General features: G+C 47.7%; 1 protein-coding gene across 1 annotated transcript in view; it reads left to right on the forward strand.

The window, feature by feature from the left end:
* Positions 1–213: 213 nt before the first annotated feature.
* Positions 214–16,520, forward strand: part of LOC141108824 (phosphatidylinositol 3,4,5-trisphosphate 5-phosphatase 2A-like) — a 52,706-nt gene continuing 36,399 nt past the window's right edge. The window contains exons 1-3 of the mRNA XM_073600781.1: positions 214–424; positions 8,955–9,095; positions 11,204–11,267. Of these exons, the coding sequence (XP_073456882.1) occupies positions 8,962–9,095; positions 11,204–11,267 (198 nt within the window). The 5' untranslated portion in view covers positions 214–424; positions 8,955–8,961. The remainder of the gene's footprint in view (positions 425–8,954; positions 9,096–11,203; positions 11,268–16,520) is intronic.

Below are 16,520 nucleotides of genomic sequence, written 5' to 3' on the forward strand. Positions count from 1 at the left end.
AAAATGGCTTTTATAACAAATGTTAACGTTCCTGTGAGATTCTAGTGTTGGGTTGAGATCTACGTTAACAAGCATTTTTGCTCTTTCACTTATTTCTTTTTTTTTTTTTTCTTTGATTCATAAAATTTTGAAAAGTGTCAGTTCATGCAGAATTCTGCTTATCATGTATTCCCTATTTGACTCACTACCAGCCAACGTCCATTTTGCTGTTCTTGAGGAACGTTTTGTCTTTCCTGGTTCTGTGCCCATTTTGCGTCTGTGCACCTCTCAGGTCGCATGCTTGTTTGAAAGCCTCGGTTTTTGTGGGTTATGATGTATTTAATGTCTTCCTTCCTTCTCACTCCTCGCCGAACACGGTGCAATCTACAGCAGCTTATGCAACAGAGAACGTCTATGTGACCGCCATAAGCCAAAACGACAGAAGGTGAGCACATGTGCCAGGCTTTATACGACTGCTTTTATACACTGGTAGCCGTATACCTTGTACACACAGCCTATACACGACCTCAACCATTGAGCCGACCTCGTCTGAGCACAGCTTCACAACTAGTTAGGGTGTAGATTGGCGCTCATTTGGTTGCTTGTTTGTGTGTGTGGTACGTCTACATTTGCATACTTTGCTTATTGATGATGAACTTCTGAAGATAGCTTTCCAAGAGCAGACAGAAGCATGTTATAGAACATTTAGCAATTTGTCAAAGCCGTTCAATGTGTGGGAAGCCTATAGAGTCTTTGGGGACATCTCTGAAGGGGTCACCAGCAGGAGGAAGGAGGTCCTGATTCCTCTATAGAGATCTTTATATCACTAGAGGGATCACCAGCAGGAGGAAGGAGGTCCTGATTCCTCTATATAGGTCTTTATATCACTAGAGGGGTCACCAGCAGGAGGAAGGAGGTCCTGATTCCTCTATATAGATCTTTATATCACTAGAGGGACCACCAGCAGGAGGAAGGAGGTCCTGATTCCTCTATAGAGATCTTTATATCACTAGAGGGATCACCAGCAGGAGGAAGGAGGTCCTGATTCCTCTATATAGATCTTTATATCACTAGAGGGGTCACCAGCAGGTGGAAGGAGGTCCTGATTCCTCTATATAGATCTTTATATCACTAGAGGGATCACCGGCAGGAGGAAGGAGGTCCTGATTCCTCTATATAGATCTTTATATCACTAGAGGGATCACCAGCAGGAGGAAGGAGGTCCTGATTCCTCTATATAGATCTTTATATCACTAGGGGGGTCACCAGCAGGAGGAAGGAGGTCCTGATTCCTCTATATAGATCTTTATATCACTAGAGGGATCACCAGCAGGAGGAAGGAGGTCCTGATTCCTCTATATAGATCTTTATATCACTAGAGGGATCACCAGCAGGAGGAAGGAGGTCCTGATTCCTCTATATAGATCTTTATATCACTAGAGGGGTCACCAGCAGGAGGAAGGAGGTCCTGATTCCTCTATATAAATCTTTATATCACTAGAGTAGAAAGAAGAGAGACCTTCACCGTATCAGATGTAAAGTGTGGTGGTCTCATCCCTGATACAATGGAACAAAGAAAAATACCCCCTGAATGGGACTTTAATAGACCACCAACTTTATGATAAAATGGGTATTAGGGTACACCACCCTATGGAGAGTACATATGATGATTTGTATTGATGTTTTGTTTTTTGTTTGATATATTTATGTAATGTGCAGACAATACACGTCTTTTTATTCTATATCATTAAAAGATATTTTTTATCATAAATTTGGTGTTCTGTTAAAGTCCCATTCAGGGGGTATTTTTCCTTGTTCCATTATATCACTAGAGGGGTCACTCACCAGCAGGAGGAAGGAGGTCCTTATTCCTCCATATAGATCTTTATATCACTAGAGGGATCACCAGCAGGAGGAAGGAGGTCCTGATTCCTCTATATAGATCTTTATATCACTAGAGGGATCACCAGCAGGAGGAAGGAGGTCCTTATTCCTCTATATAGATCTTTATATTCCTAGAGGGATCACTAGCAGGAGGTAGGAGGTCCTGATTCCTCTATATAGATCTTTATATCTCTAGAGGGGTCACCAGCAGGAGGAAGGAGGTCCTGATTCCTCTATATAGATCTTTATATCACTAGAGGGATCACCAGCAGGAGGAAGGAGGTCCTGATTCCTCTATATAGATCTTTATATCACTAGAGGGGTCACCAGCAGGAGGAAGGAGGTCCTGATTCCTCTATATAAATCTTTATATTCCTAGAGGGATCACTAGCAGGAGGTAGGAGGTCCTGATTCCTCTATATAGATCTTTATATCTCTAGAGGGGTCACCAGCAGGAGGAAGGAGGTCCTGATTCCTCTATATAGATCTTTATATCACTAGAGGGATCACCAGCAGGAGGAAGGAGGTCCTGATTCCTCTATATAGATCTTTATATCACTAGAGGGGTCACCAGCAGGAGGAAGGAGGTCCTGATTCCTCTATATAAATCTTTATATTCCTAGAGGGATCACTAGCAGGAGGAAGGAGGTCCTGATTCCTCTATATAGATCTTTATATCACTAGAAGGGTCATCACCGGGAGGAAGGAGGTCCTGATTCCTCTATATAGATCTTTATATCACTAGAGGGGTCACCAGCAGGAGGAAGGAGGTCCTGATTCCTCTATATAGATCTTTATATCACTAGAGGGGTCACCAGCAGGAGGAAGGAAGTCCTGATTCCTCCATATACAAAGAACAGGGTTCCCCCTTATGGGATTTTAATGGCTCCAGTGGTGATATAACAACCACAAACAAAATGCGTATTCTATATAAAAATAGAAATTTATTATGCTATAAATAATTACAAAATATACATGACATACAGATACTTGCTGCAAAAAGAAGTGGCTAATATAATTACATGACAACATGACATAATGACTGGATGTTATGAGGGTCCTGAGACACCGCAATATAGAATGCTGGCTTCACACCCAACGCGTTTCAGAAATGATTTCCTTCTTCAGGGGATTTATCAATAGATGCAGACATTCATACTATAAATGCAAATAGATAAGGTTTAAACCAATGCAGCGTATCAAGGCAAAAACAAAATAGCATTTGTCTATTATGGAAACCAAGTCCAAGGACAGACTTACATGTTGATGATGAAAAATCGAATATTCACCACATAAGTTTAGAAGTAAAAAAACAGCCAAATCCAACCAGAGGTAACCCTTGCGCTAAATGAACCGCTCACCACCACCGGGGCTCTAATTAAGGACACCCAGCGAGGTCAGAAAGAGGAACAGCTCAGCAGGGCTGATGTACAGCGGACAGCGGAGTCCTCCAGACAGGAGTGGTGGGGCTGCTGAACAAAGAAGTGTGTATATATATATATATATATATATATATATATATATATATACATTTATGTTAAACAACAATTAAGCTGTAAATAAAGAACAAAAAACGCTACTTATGAAATATATTGAGTCAGCAGTAGGTGTAGGGAGTGGGGGGGGGGGGGGAGAGATTTTTAACCACTAGTGTGGTGAGATATGGAGATTTTATATCAAATGATCTGCAATATGTGTATGTAATATAGTTGCTGCAATCAGCATAATATGGAAGTAAAGCTTTAGCTATAGAGTTCAAAGAATATATGTATAAAAGGATTCAATAATCAAAATAAAGCATTCCTATCGTTACTTTGTATCCAGCAACAAATGACTCAATGCAAGACCCATATGCTTCATTACAAAACAATTAAATGTGTCCCTACATTACTCACCAGAGAGGATATGGGCTAAAGTGTCCCCTGGAAAGAGGTAGATAAGCCCCTAACTAGCAAAGAGCGTATAGGAGTGACAAAACACATCTTAACTACCCCATACGGGGGGATTAGCCCTGCCGTCACGCAGACCAGCGGCGCATGGCGCCATGCTGGGCTGGCGTGCGTTCCACCGCTCACCCCCGGGAGCACGGCGCGCAGCGCGGGCGTGTCCAGTGGGGCGGAGCCGCCTCCCGCGTCACACTCCCGCCCACGCACATGTGGGCAGAGCTAGAGCGATGCAGCCAAACAGTCCCCAGGGTTGCCAAGCAACTCAGGGGCGGAGCGGCCGCCGTCCAGCAAGAATCCTCGCCCAAGATGGTCACTAGCAGGAGGTCCTGATTCCTCTATATAGATCTTTATATCACTAGAGGGATCACCAGGAGGAGGAAGGAGGTCCTGATTCCTCTATATAGATCTTTATATCACTAGAGGGATCACCAGGAGGAGGAAGGAGGTCCTGATCCCTCTATATAGATCTTTATATCACTAGAGGGATCACCGGCAGGAGGAAGGAGGTCCTGATCCCTCTATATAGATCTTTATATCACTAGAGGGGTCACCGGCAGGAGGAAGGAGGTCCTGATTCCTCTATATAGATCTTTATATCACTAGAGGGGTCACCAGCAGGAGGAAGGAGGTCCTGATTCCTCTATATAGATCTTTATATCACTAGAGGGATCACCAGCAGGAGGAAGGAGGTCCTGATTCCTCTATATAGATCTTTATATCACTAGAGGGATCACCAGCAGGAGGAAGGAGGTCCTGATTCCTCTATATAGATCTTTATATCACTAGAGGGATCATCAGTGGGATGAAGGAGGTCCTGATTCCTCTATATAGATCTTTATATCACTAGAGGGATCACCAGCAGGAGGAAGGAGGTCCTGATTCCTCTATATAGATCTTTATATCACTAGAGGGATCACCAGCAGGAGGAAGGAGGTCCTGATTCCTCTATATAGATCTTTATATCACTAGAGGGATCACCAGGAGGAGGAAGGAGGTCCTGATTCCTCTATATAGATCTTTATATCACTAGAGGGATCACCAGGAGGAGGAAGGAGGTCCTGATCCCTCTATATAGATCTTTATATCACTAGAGGGGTCACCAGCAGGAGGAAGGAGGTCCTGATTCCTCTATATAGACCTTTATATCACTAGAGGGATCACCAGCAGGAGGAAGGAGGTCCTGATTCCTCTATATAGATCTTTATATCACTAGAGGGATCACCAGCAGGAGGAAGGAGGTTCTGATCCCTCTATATAGATCTTTATATCACTAGAGGGGTCACCAGCAGGAGGAAGGAGGTCCTGATCCCTCTATATAGATCTTTATATCACTAGAGGGGTCACCAGCAGGAGGAAGGAGGTCCTGATTCCTCTATATAGATCTTTATATCACTAGAGGAGTCACCAGCAGGAGGAAGGAGGTCCTGATTCCTCTATATAGATCTTTATATCACTAGAGGGATCACCAGCAGGAGGAAGGAGGTCCTGATTCCTCTATATACATTTTTATTCACTTTCTATTGTGGTCAGTGGAGAAAGGACCCCTTTCATTGGTGGTCATTTTGAGAAGGATCTCTGAGGGTCAGTGAAGGTCCCCCTTACATTGGGAGTTAGGCTCTCTTACAATGGGGGTCGGGGGAAAAGTGGCCCCATTACAAAGAAGAAGCTCTACTGGCCCCATGCTGCTGGCTTTGCTGACTGGTATTGGCCCCAGACCTGTGAAGGTCACTGTTCATTGTTCAGGAAATCCTCAGAAAACTCTTCAGGAACCCGTGGATGAGGCCGACAGCTTTATACTATAAGAAATATAAATCAAGTTTTATATTTTTCGCAGTCAGTGAGGTGTGACCTAATTTAGCTCTGGTGGTTTCCTCCAAAACCTCTTTATTTTTCTTATTTCCTGGAAAGATCGGCTCTGATATCTCATGTGAGCGTCTCACTTCTGTGTTCACCTACCTAGGAGGTTCTGTAGCAGTCATTGTACGTTTTTAACAGAATAATTTCTAATAAAGTAAAGCAAATTTGCTTTTGCTACCGTGTGACCTTGTCTGAGTTATATTGTCACATGCTGACTGTTTGGAAATTTTTGGCAGATTTACTATTGGTTAAAGACAGTGCTACTAAACCCGCAACAGTGAAATCGGTGTGTATATGTAGTAATGCTTGTTATACTCACTGTGGAACCTAAGGGGTTAATCCTCTGCATTGTGTAAAAAAGGCTGTTTGATCCTGTCTTCTCTGATCCTCCCCTTCTTCCACTGTCCCCAATCCATCTCCTGATAGTACAGAGTCTTTGGAGTCACTCTGCACATGCTCAGTTTGGTGTGTATTACTAGAGAGTTTTCTCACACAGGGCCAATCAACACTGTCCAGACAGAGGGTCAGGGGTCCTGCAGCCTCATAGGACAATCAGGGGAGAATGAAAACTTCTCCTACAAGCTTTAACCAGACACTGATAGACGCCACAAGACTGCTATACACTGCTGATGAGGAAAAGTATTTAGCAGTTTAAATTTAATAAAATAATAGCATTTCCATGTTCTGTGTACCGTGGGAGAGCAGATATAGTGACTGCAGAGTCCTGGGTTTAGTAACACTTTAATTCCTCCCTCTGACCTTCTCTTCAGTCTTGCACAGGTGTACCGGCTCCTCCCCCTTCAGGCTTGCACAGGTGTACCGGCTCCTCCCCCTTCAGCCTTGCACAGGTGTACCGGCTCCTCCCCCTTCAGCCTTGCACAGTTGTACCGGCTCCTCCCCCTTCAGCCTTGCACAGGTGTACCGGCTCCTCCCCCTTCAGCCTTGCACAGTTGTACCAGCTCCTCCCCCTTCAGCCTTGCACAGGTGTACCGGCTCCTCCCCCCGTCAGTCTTGCACAGGTGTACCGGCTCCTCCCCCTTCAGCCTTGCACAGTTGTACCGGCTCCTCCCCCTTCAGCCTTGCACAGGTGTACCGGCTCCTCCCCCTTCAGCCTTGCACAGGTGTACCGGCTCCTCCCCCTGTCAGTCTTGCACAGGTGTACTGGCTCCTCCCCCTTCAGCCTTGCACAGGTGTACCGGCTCCTCCACCTTCAGCCTTGCACAGGTGTACCGGCTCCTCCCCCATCAGTCTTGCACAGGTGTACTGGATCCTCCCCCGTCAGTCTTGCACAGTTGTACCGGCTCCTCCCCCTTCAGTCTTGCACAGGTGTACCAGCTCCTCCCCCTTCAGCCTTGCACAGGTGTAGCGGCTCCTCCCCCTTCAGCCTTGCACAGGTGTACCGGCTCCTCCCCCTTCAGCCTTGCACAGTTGTACCGGCTCCTCCCCCTTCAGCCTTGCACAGGTGTACCGGCTCCTCCCCCTTCAGCCTTGCACAGGTGTACCGGCTCCTCCCCCTGTCAGTCTTGCACAGGTGTACTGGATCCTCCCCCGTCAGTCTTGCACAGGTGTACCGGCTCCTCCCCCTTCAGTCTTGCACAGGTGTACTGGATCCTCCCCCGTCAGTCTTGCACAGGTGTACCGGCTCCTCCCCCTTCAGTCTTGCACAGGTGTACCGGCTCCTCCCCCTTCAGCCTTGCACAGGTGTAGCGGCTCCTCCCCCTTCAGCCTTGCACAGGTGTACCGGCTCCTCCCCCTTCAGCCTTGCACAGTTGTACCGGCTCCTCCCCCTTCAGCCTTGCACAGGTGTACCGGCTCCTCCCCCTTCAGCCTTGCACAGGTGTACCGGCTCCTCCCCCTGTCAGTCTTGCACAGGTGTACTGGATCCTCCCCCGTCAGTCTTACACAGGTGTACCGGCTCCTCCCCCTTCAGCCTTGCACAGGTGTACCGGCTCCTCCACCTTCAGCCTTGCACAGGTGTACCGGCTCCTCCCCCATCAGTCTTGCACAGGTGTACCGGCTCCTCCCCCTTCAGTCTTGCACAGGTGTACCGGCTCCTCCCCCTTCAGGCTTGCACAGGTGTAGCGGCTCCTCCCCCTTCAGTCTTGCACAGGTGTACCGGCTCCTCCCCCTTCAGCCTTGCACAGGTGTACTGGCTCCTCCCCCGTCAGTCCCTCAATGATCTGTAGCCCCCCAGTGCCGGCAGCACTCATGCAGCCCCAGACCATGACACTCCCACCACCATGCTTGACTGTAGACAAGACACACTTGTCTTTGTCCTCCTCACCTGGTTGCCCCCACACACGCTTGTCACCATCTGAACCAAATACGTTTATCTTGGTCTCATCAGACCACAGGACATGGTTCCAGTAATCCATCTCCTTAGTCTGCTTGTCTTCAGTAAACTGTTTGTGAACTTTCTTGTACATCATCTTTAGAAGAGGCTTCCTTCTGGGATGACAGCCATGGAGACCAATTTGATGCAGTGTGCGGCGTATGGTCTGAGCACTGACAGGCTGACCCCCCCACCCCTACAACCTCTGCAGCAATGCTGGCAGCACTCATACCTCTATTTCCCAAAGACAACCTCTGGATATGACGCTGAGCACGTGACCTCAACTTCTTTGGTGGACCATGGCGAGGCCTGTTCTGAGGGGAACCTGTCCTGTTATACCGCTGTATGGTCTTGGCCACCGTGCTGCAGATCAGTTTCAGGGTCTTGGCAATCTTCTTATAGCCTAGGCCATCTTTATGTAGAGCAACAATTCTTTTTTTTTTTCAGATCCTCAGAGAGTTCTTTGCCATGAGGTGCCATGTTGAACTTCCAGTGACCAGTATGAGAGAGTGAGAGCGATAACACCAAATTTAACACACCTGCTCCCCATTCACACCTGAGACCTTGTAACACTAACGAGTCACATGACACCGGGGGAGGGAAAATGGCTAATTGGGCCCAATTTGGAGATTTTCACTTAGGGGTGTACTGACTTTTGTTGCCAGCGGTTTAGACATTAATGGCTGTGTGTTGAGTTATTTTGAGGGGACAGTAAATTTACACTGTTATACAAGCTGTACACTCACTACTTTACATTGTAGACAAGTGTCATTTCTTCAGTGTTGTCACATGAAAAGATAGAAGAAAAGATTTACACAAATGTCACTGAGGGGTGTACTTACTTTTGTCAGATTCTGTATATTATATAATGTATGTACAGACTTTATTGTAAAAATAAAAAAAATTCTTATACTTAGTACAACCCATAAAGTTGGAATATGTACTTTCCCTTTAAGGAAGAAGATGTGTGAGTGTTGGTACCATCCTGAGCTGAGTCAGACGAGCGCTGAGCAGTTATTGATCCGCGATGGAAGGGACGGAGCGTTCCTCGTGCGCCAGAGCGAGTCTGTGCCCGGAGCGTACGCCATCTGCCTCATGTGAGTGACCTAAATGCCTTCAAATGTTTTAAGCTCCTGTGCTAACAAGGAACATGCTGACAGGAGGAGAGAGCAGAGTGACAGGGAAATGAGCTTATCAGTTTTCTGCTTCTCTTTTTACTGTCCAATCACAGGCTGGGGGAGGGACAAGGGACCTGTAAGGCTCCATTCACACTAGCGCGTTTTTTGATGCATTTTGCATTTTGCAGAAATGCACGGGAATTTTTTAACATGGGTTCCTATGGAACATGTTCACATCAATGCTTTTTTGTATCTCAGCGTTTTTGGAAAGGGTCGGGGACTTTTTTTCATGCAAAAAGCAGCGTTTTGCATGTAATGGTTTTCAATGGACAAGCATCAAAAACGCAAGTGCTGCGTTTTTGCAGCGTTTTTGATGCGTTTTTGATGCGTTTTTGCCGTTTTTTTTTTTTTTTGTAATTTTTTTTAAGACTGTAAAAAAAAATGAAAAAAAAAAAAAAAAACGCAAAACGCAAATCGCGGCAAAAACGCGGCAAAAACGCCGCAAAAACGCGGCAAAAACGCGGCTCAAAAACGTGGCAAGCATGAAAAAAAAACCTCCAAAAACGCTCAAAAGCAACATGCATAGGTGTGAATCGAGCCTTACACACTGATTTGTGGCACCAAAACGCATCGCTGGGAGCGTGCGCTCACGTGGGCATTGTGACAGCCAAGTACACTGATCACATGATTGCTGATCCTTCCTGCCCTCCCCGGGTGTTTACAACCTCTTAAAGGGACGGCAGGGCAGGAACGGGGTGAGAGTGCCGGTATTGGGTTGGCAGAGGACGGCAGGGCAGGCGGGAAGGGGGTGAGAGTGCCCGGTATTGGGTTGGCAGAGGACGGCAGGGCAGGCGGGAAGGGGGTGAGAGTGCCCGGTATTGGGTTGGCAGGGGGGTGGCAGGGCAGGCGGGAAGGGGGTGAGAGTGCCAGTATTGGGTTAGCAGGGGGACGGCAGGGCAGGCGGGAAGGGGGTGAAAGTGCCCGGTATTGGGCTGGCAGGGGGACGGCAGGGCAGGTGGAAACGGGGTGAAAATGCCCGGTATTGAGTTGGCAGGTGCGAAGGGGATGAAAATGCCCAGTATTGGGCTGGCAGGGGGATGGCAGGGCAGCCGGGAAGGGGGTGAAAGTGCCTGGTATTGGGCTGGCAGGGGGACAGCAGGGCAGGTGGGAAGGGGGTGAGAGTGCCGGTATTGGGTTGGCAGGGGACGGCAGGGCAGGCGGGAAGGGGGTGAGAGTGCCCGGTATTGGGTTGGCAGGGGGGTGGCAGGGCAGGCGGGAAGGGGGTGAGAGTGCCCGGTATTGGGTTGGCAGGGGGGTGGCAGGGCAGGCGGGAAGGGGGTGAGAGTGCCCGGTATTGGGTTGGCAGGGGAACAGCAGGGCAGGTGGGAATGGGTTGAGAGTGCCCGATATTGGGTTGGCAGGGGGAAAGCAGGGCAGGTGGGAAGGGGGTGAGAGTGCCGGTATTGGGTTGGCAGGGGGACGGTAGGGCAGGCGGGAATGGGGTGAGAGTGCCCGGTATTGGGTTGGCAGAGGGGTGGCAGGGCAGGCGGGAAGGGGGTGAGAGTGCCCGGTATTGGGTTGGCAGGGGGACGGCAGGGCAGGCGGGAAGGGGGTGAAAGTGCCCAGTATTGGGCTGGCAGGGGGACAGCAGGACAGCCGGGAAGGGGGTGGAAGTGCCCAGTATTGGGCTGGCAGGGGGACAGCAGGACAGCCGGGAAGGGGGTGGAAGTGCCCAGTATTGGGCTGGCAGGGGGACAGCAGGTTAGGCAGGAAGGGGGTGAAAGTGCTGGTTTTGGGCTAACAGGAGGGGGACAGCAGGGCAGGCAAGAAGGGGGCGAAAATGCACAGAATTGGGTTGGCAGGGGGATAGCGGGGCAGGCAGGAAGGGGGTGAGAGTGCCTGGTATTGGGCTGGCAGGGCAGGGGGTGAAAATGCTCAATATTGGGTTGGCAGGGGGACAGCAGGGCAGATGGGAAGTGGGTGAAGGTACCCGGTATTGGGTTGGCAGGGCTGACAGGGGGGTGAATACAGAATATATATGATCCTCTCCTTCCTGGAATTATTGTCATGTGATGTTCTTCCCGCAGGTATCACCAGCAGGTGCACACCTACCGCGTCTTACCGGACGATAACGGACTGCTCGCCGTTCAGGTACGCAAAAGGAAAAAACAAACCGCCATGGGCATAGAGTTCAGGTATGACAGATGGAGGTCCGGGATGTCCTTCTGTAGATACTGAACTTGTCTGTTCTTCTGTCCTCCATGGGCACCCCCTCCCCCCCCCCCCCCTATCACATCCTCCACCCTGCCTGTCGCTCTCTTGTTATATGTGGTGGGTTGTTTGGTTTCCTTTCACAGCTGCATGTCAGAGTGTTAAAGCCCCGCTCACCGCCCAACCTCAAGTGACAGCCAGCTCCTGCACAGTAATATCTACCGGGGGGGAGGGGCCATCACTATGTACCTTTTACACTAACACAAAACTCACTGATATACATTTCATATCCAGAGAGTGTCAGATATTTCTATCATTGTTATCCAATCAAAGTGTCTGTATAGCTAACACCGCCCCCATGTCACAAGAGACTGTCATAGACTGCTTGTATGTCACAAGAGACTGTCACAGACTGCTTGTATGTCACAAGAGACTGTCATAGACTGCTTGTATGTCACAAGAGACTGTCACAGACTGCTTGTATGTCACAAGAGACTGTCATAGACGGCTTGTATGTCACAAGAGACTGTCATAGACTGCTTGTATGTCACAAGAGACTGTCATAGACTGCTTGTATGTCACAAGAGACTGTCATAGACGGCTTGTATGTCACAAGAGACTGTCATAGACGGCTTGTATGTCACAAGAGACTGTCATAGACGGCTTGTATGTCACAGGAGACTGTCATAGACGGCTTGTATGTCACAGGAGACTGTCAGAGACTGCTTGTATGTCACAAGAGACTGTCATAGAATGCTTGTATGTCACAAGAGACTGTCAGAGACTGCTTGTATGTCACAAGAGACTGTCAGAGACTGCTTGTATGTCACAAGAGACTGTCATAGACTGCTTGTATGTCACAAGAGACTGTCATAGATTGCTTGTATGTCACAAGAGACTGTCATAGACTGCTTGTATGTCACAAGAGACTGTCATAGACTGCTTGTATGTCACAAGAGACTGTCATAGACGGCTTGTATGTCACAAGAGACTGTCACAGACTGCTTGTATGTCACAAGAGACTGTCATAGACGGCTTGTATGTCACAAGAGACTGTCATAGACTGCTTGTATGTCACAAGAGACTGTCATAGACGGCTTGTATGTCACAAGAGACTGTCATAGACGGCTTGTATGTCACAAGAGACTGTCATAGACGGCTTGTATGTCACAAGAGACTGTCATAGACGGCTTGTATGTCACAGGAGACTGTCATAGACGGCTTGTATGTCACAGGAGACTGTCAGAGACTGCTTGTATGTCACAAGAGACTGTCATAGAATGCTTGTATGTCACAAGAGACTGTCACAGACTGCTTGTATGTCACAAGAGACTGTCAGAGACTGCTTGTATGTCACAGGAGACTGTCACAGACTGCTTGTATGTCACAAGAGACCGTCATAGACTGCTTGTATGTCACAAGAGACTGTCATAGATTGCTTGTATGTCACAAGAGACTGTCATAGACTGCTTGTATGTCACAAGAGACTGTCATAGACTGCTTGTATGTCACAAGAGACTGTCATAGACGGCTTGTATGTCACAAGAGACTGTCACAGACTGCTTGTATGTCACAAGAGACTGTCATAGACGGCTTGTATGTCACAAGAGACTGTCATAGACTGCTTGTATGTCACAAGAGACTGTCATAGACGGCTTGTATGTCACAAGAGACTGTCATAGACGGCTTGTATGTCACAGGAGACTGTCACAGACTGCTTGTATGTCACAAGAGACTGTCATAGACGGCTTGTATGTCACAGGAGACTGTCACAGACTGCTTGTATGTCACAAGAGACTGTCATAGACGGCTTGTATGTCACAAGAGACTGTCACAGACTGCTTGTATGTCACAAGAGACCGTCATAGACTGCTTGTATGTCACAAGAGACTGTCATAGACGGCTTGTATGTCACAAGAGACTGTCACAGACTGCTTGTATGTCACAAGAGACTGTCATAGACGGCTTGTATGTCACAAGAGACCGTCATAGACTGCTTGTATGTCACAAGAGACTGTCACAGACTGCTTGTATGTCACAAGAGACTGTCACAGACTGCTTGTATGTCACAAGAGACCGTCATAGACTGCTTGTATGTCACAAGAGACTGTCACAGACTGCTTGTATGTCACAAGAGACTGTCACAGACTGCTTGTATGTCACAGGAGACCGTCAGAGACTGCTTGTATGTCACAAGAGACTGTCAGAGACTGCTTGTATGTCACAAGAGACTGTCAGAGACTGCTTGTATGTCACAAGAGACTGTCAGAGACTGCTTGTATGTCACAGGAGACCGTCAGAGACTGCTTGTATGTCACAAGAGATCATCAGAGACTGCTTGTATGTCACAAGAGACTGTCAGAGACTGCTTGTATGTCACAAGAGACTGTCAGAGACTGCTTGTATGTCACAAGAGACTGTCACAGACTGCTTGTATGTCACAGGAGACCGTCAGAGACTGCTTGTATGTCACAAGAGACTGTCAGAGACTGCTTGTATGTCACAAGAGACTGTCACAGACTGCTTGCATGTCACAGGAGACCGTCAGAGACTGCTTGTATGTCACAAGAGACTGTCAGAGACTGCTTGTATGTCACAAGAGACTGTCAGAGACTGCTTGTATGTCACAAGAGACTGTCAGAGACTGCTTGTATGTCACAGGAGACCGTCAGAGACTGCTTGTATGTCACAAGAGACTGTCACAGACTGCTTGTATGTCACAGGAGACTGTCATAGACTGCTTGTATGTCACAAGAGACTGTCAGAGACTGCTTGTATGTCACAAGAGACTGTCACAGACTGCTTGTATGTCACAAGAGACTGTCACAGACGGCTTGTATGTCACAAGAGACTGTCATAGACTGCTTGTATGTCACAAGAGACTGTCACAGACTGCTTGTATGTCACAAGAGACTGTCACAGACTGCTTGTATGTCACAAGAGACTGTCACAGACTGCTTGCATGTCACAAGAGACTGTCACAGACTGCTTGTATGTCACAAGAGACTGTCACAGACTGCTTGTATGTCACAAGAGACTGTCACAGACTGCTTGTATGTCACAAGAGACTGTCACAGACGGCTTGTATGTCACAAGAGACTGTCACAGACTGCTTGTATGTCACAAGAGACTGTCACAGACTGCTTGCATGTCACAAGAGACTGTCACAGACTGCTTGTATGTCACAAGAGACTGTCACAGACTGCTTGTATGTCACAAGAGACTGTCACAGACTGCTTGCATGTCACAAGAGACTGTCAGAGACTGCTTGTATGTCACAAGAGACTGTCACAGACTGCTTGCATGTCACAAGAGACTGTCACAGACTGCTTGTATGTCACAAGAGACTGTCACAGACTGCTTGTATGTCACAAGAGACTGTCACAGACTGCTTGTATGTCACAAGAGACTGTCACAGACTGCTTGTATGTCACAAGAGACCGTCATAGACTGCTTGTATGTCACAAGAGACTGTCAGAGACTGCTTGTATGTCACAGGAGACTGTCAGAGACTGCTTGTATGTCACAGGAGACTGTCACAGACTGCTTGTATGTCACAAGAGACCGTCATAGACTGCTTGTATGTCACAAGAGACTGTCAGAGACTGCTTGTATGTCACAAGAGACTGTCATAGACGGCTTGTATGTCACAGGAGACTGTCATAGACTGCTTGTATGTCACAAGAGACTGTCATAGACGGCTTGTATGTCACAGGAGACTGTCATAGACTGCTTGTATGTCACAAGAGACTGTCACAGACTGCTTGTATGTCACAAGAGACCGTCATAGACTGCTTGTATGTCACAAGAGACTGTCAGAGACTGCTTGTATGTCACAAGAGACTGTCACAGACTGCTTGTATGTCACAAGAGACTGTCATAGACTGCTTGTATGTCACAGGAGACTGTCATAGACTGCTTGTATGTCACAAGAGACCGTCATAGACTGCTTGTATGTCACAAGAGACTGTCATAGACGGCTTGTATGTCACAAGAGACTGTCACAGACTGCTTGTATGTCACAAGAGACTGTCATAGACGGCTTGTATGTCACAGGAGACTGTCACAGACTGCTTGTATGTCACAAGAGACTGTCATAGACGGCTTGTATGTCACAGGAGACTGTCACAGACTGCTTGTATGTCACAAGAGACCGTCATAGACTGCTTGTATGTCACAAGAGACTGTCACAGACTGCTTGTATGTCACAAGAGACTGTCATAGACGGCTTGTATGTCACAAGAGACTGTCATAGATTGCTTGTATGTCACAAGAGACTGTCACAGACTGCTTGTATGTCACAAGAGACTGTCATAGACGGCTTGTATGTCACAAGAGACTGTCATAGATTGCTTGTATGTCACAAGAGACTGTCACAGACTGCTTGTATGTCACAAGAGACTGTCACAGACTGCTTGTATGTCACAAGAGACTGTCACAGACTGCTTGTATGTCACAGGAGACCGTCAGAGACTGCTTGTATGTCACAGGAGACCGTCAGAGACTGCTTGTATGTCACAAGAGACTGTCATAGGCGGCTTGTATGTCACAAGAGACTGTCATAGACTGCTTGTATGTCACAAGAGACTGTCACAGACTGCTTGTATGTCATAGGAGACTGTCAGAGACTGCTTGTATGTCACAGGAGACTGTCATAGACTGCTTGTATGTCACAAGAGACTGTCATAGACTGCTTGTATGTCACAAGAGACTGTCAGAGACTGCTTGTATGTCACAAGAGACTGTCAGAGACTGCTTGTATGTCACAAGAGACTGTCAGAGACGGCTTGTATGTCACAGGAGACCGTCAGAGACTGCTTGTATGTCACAAGAGACTGTCATAGACTGCTTGTATGTCATAGGAGACTGTCAGAGACTGCTTGTATGTCACAGGAGACTGTCATAGACTGCTTGTATGTCACAGGAGACCGTCAGAGACTGCTTGTATGTCACAAGAGACTGTCAGAGACTGCTTGTATGTCACAAGAGACTGTCACAGACTGCTTGTATGTCACAGGAGACCGTCAGAGACTGCTTGTATGTCACAAGAGACTGTCAGAGACTGCTTGTATGTCACAAGAGACTGTCAGAGACTGCTTGTATGTCACAAGAGACTGTCAGAGACTGCTTGTATGTCACAGGAGACCGTCAGAGACTGCTTGTATGTCACAAGAGATCGTCAGAGACTGCTTG

Source organism: Aquarana catesbeiana, linkage group LG09 (genome assembly GCF_042186555.1).
Source record: "Aquarana catesbeiana isolate 2022-GZ linkage group LG09, ASM4218655v1, whole genome shotgun sequence".
Lineage (NCBI taxonomy): Eukaryota > Metazoa > Chordata > Amphibia > Anura > Ranidae > Aquarana > Aquarana catesbeiana.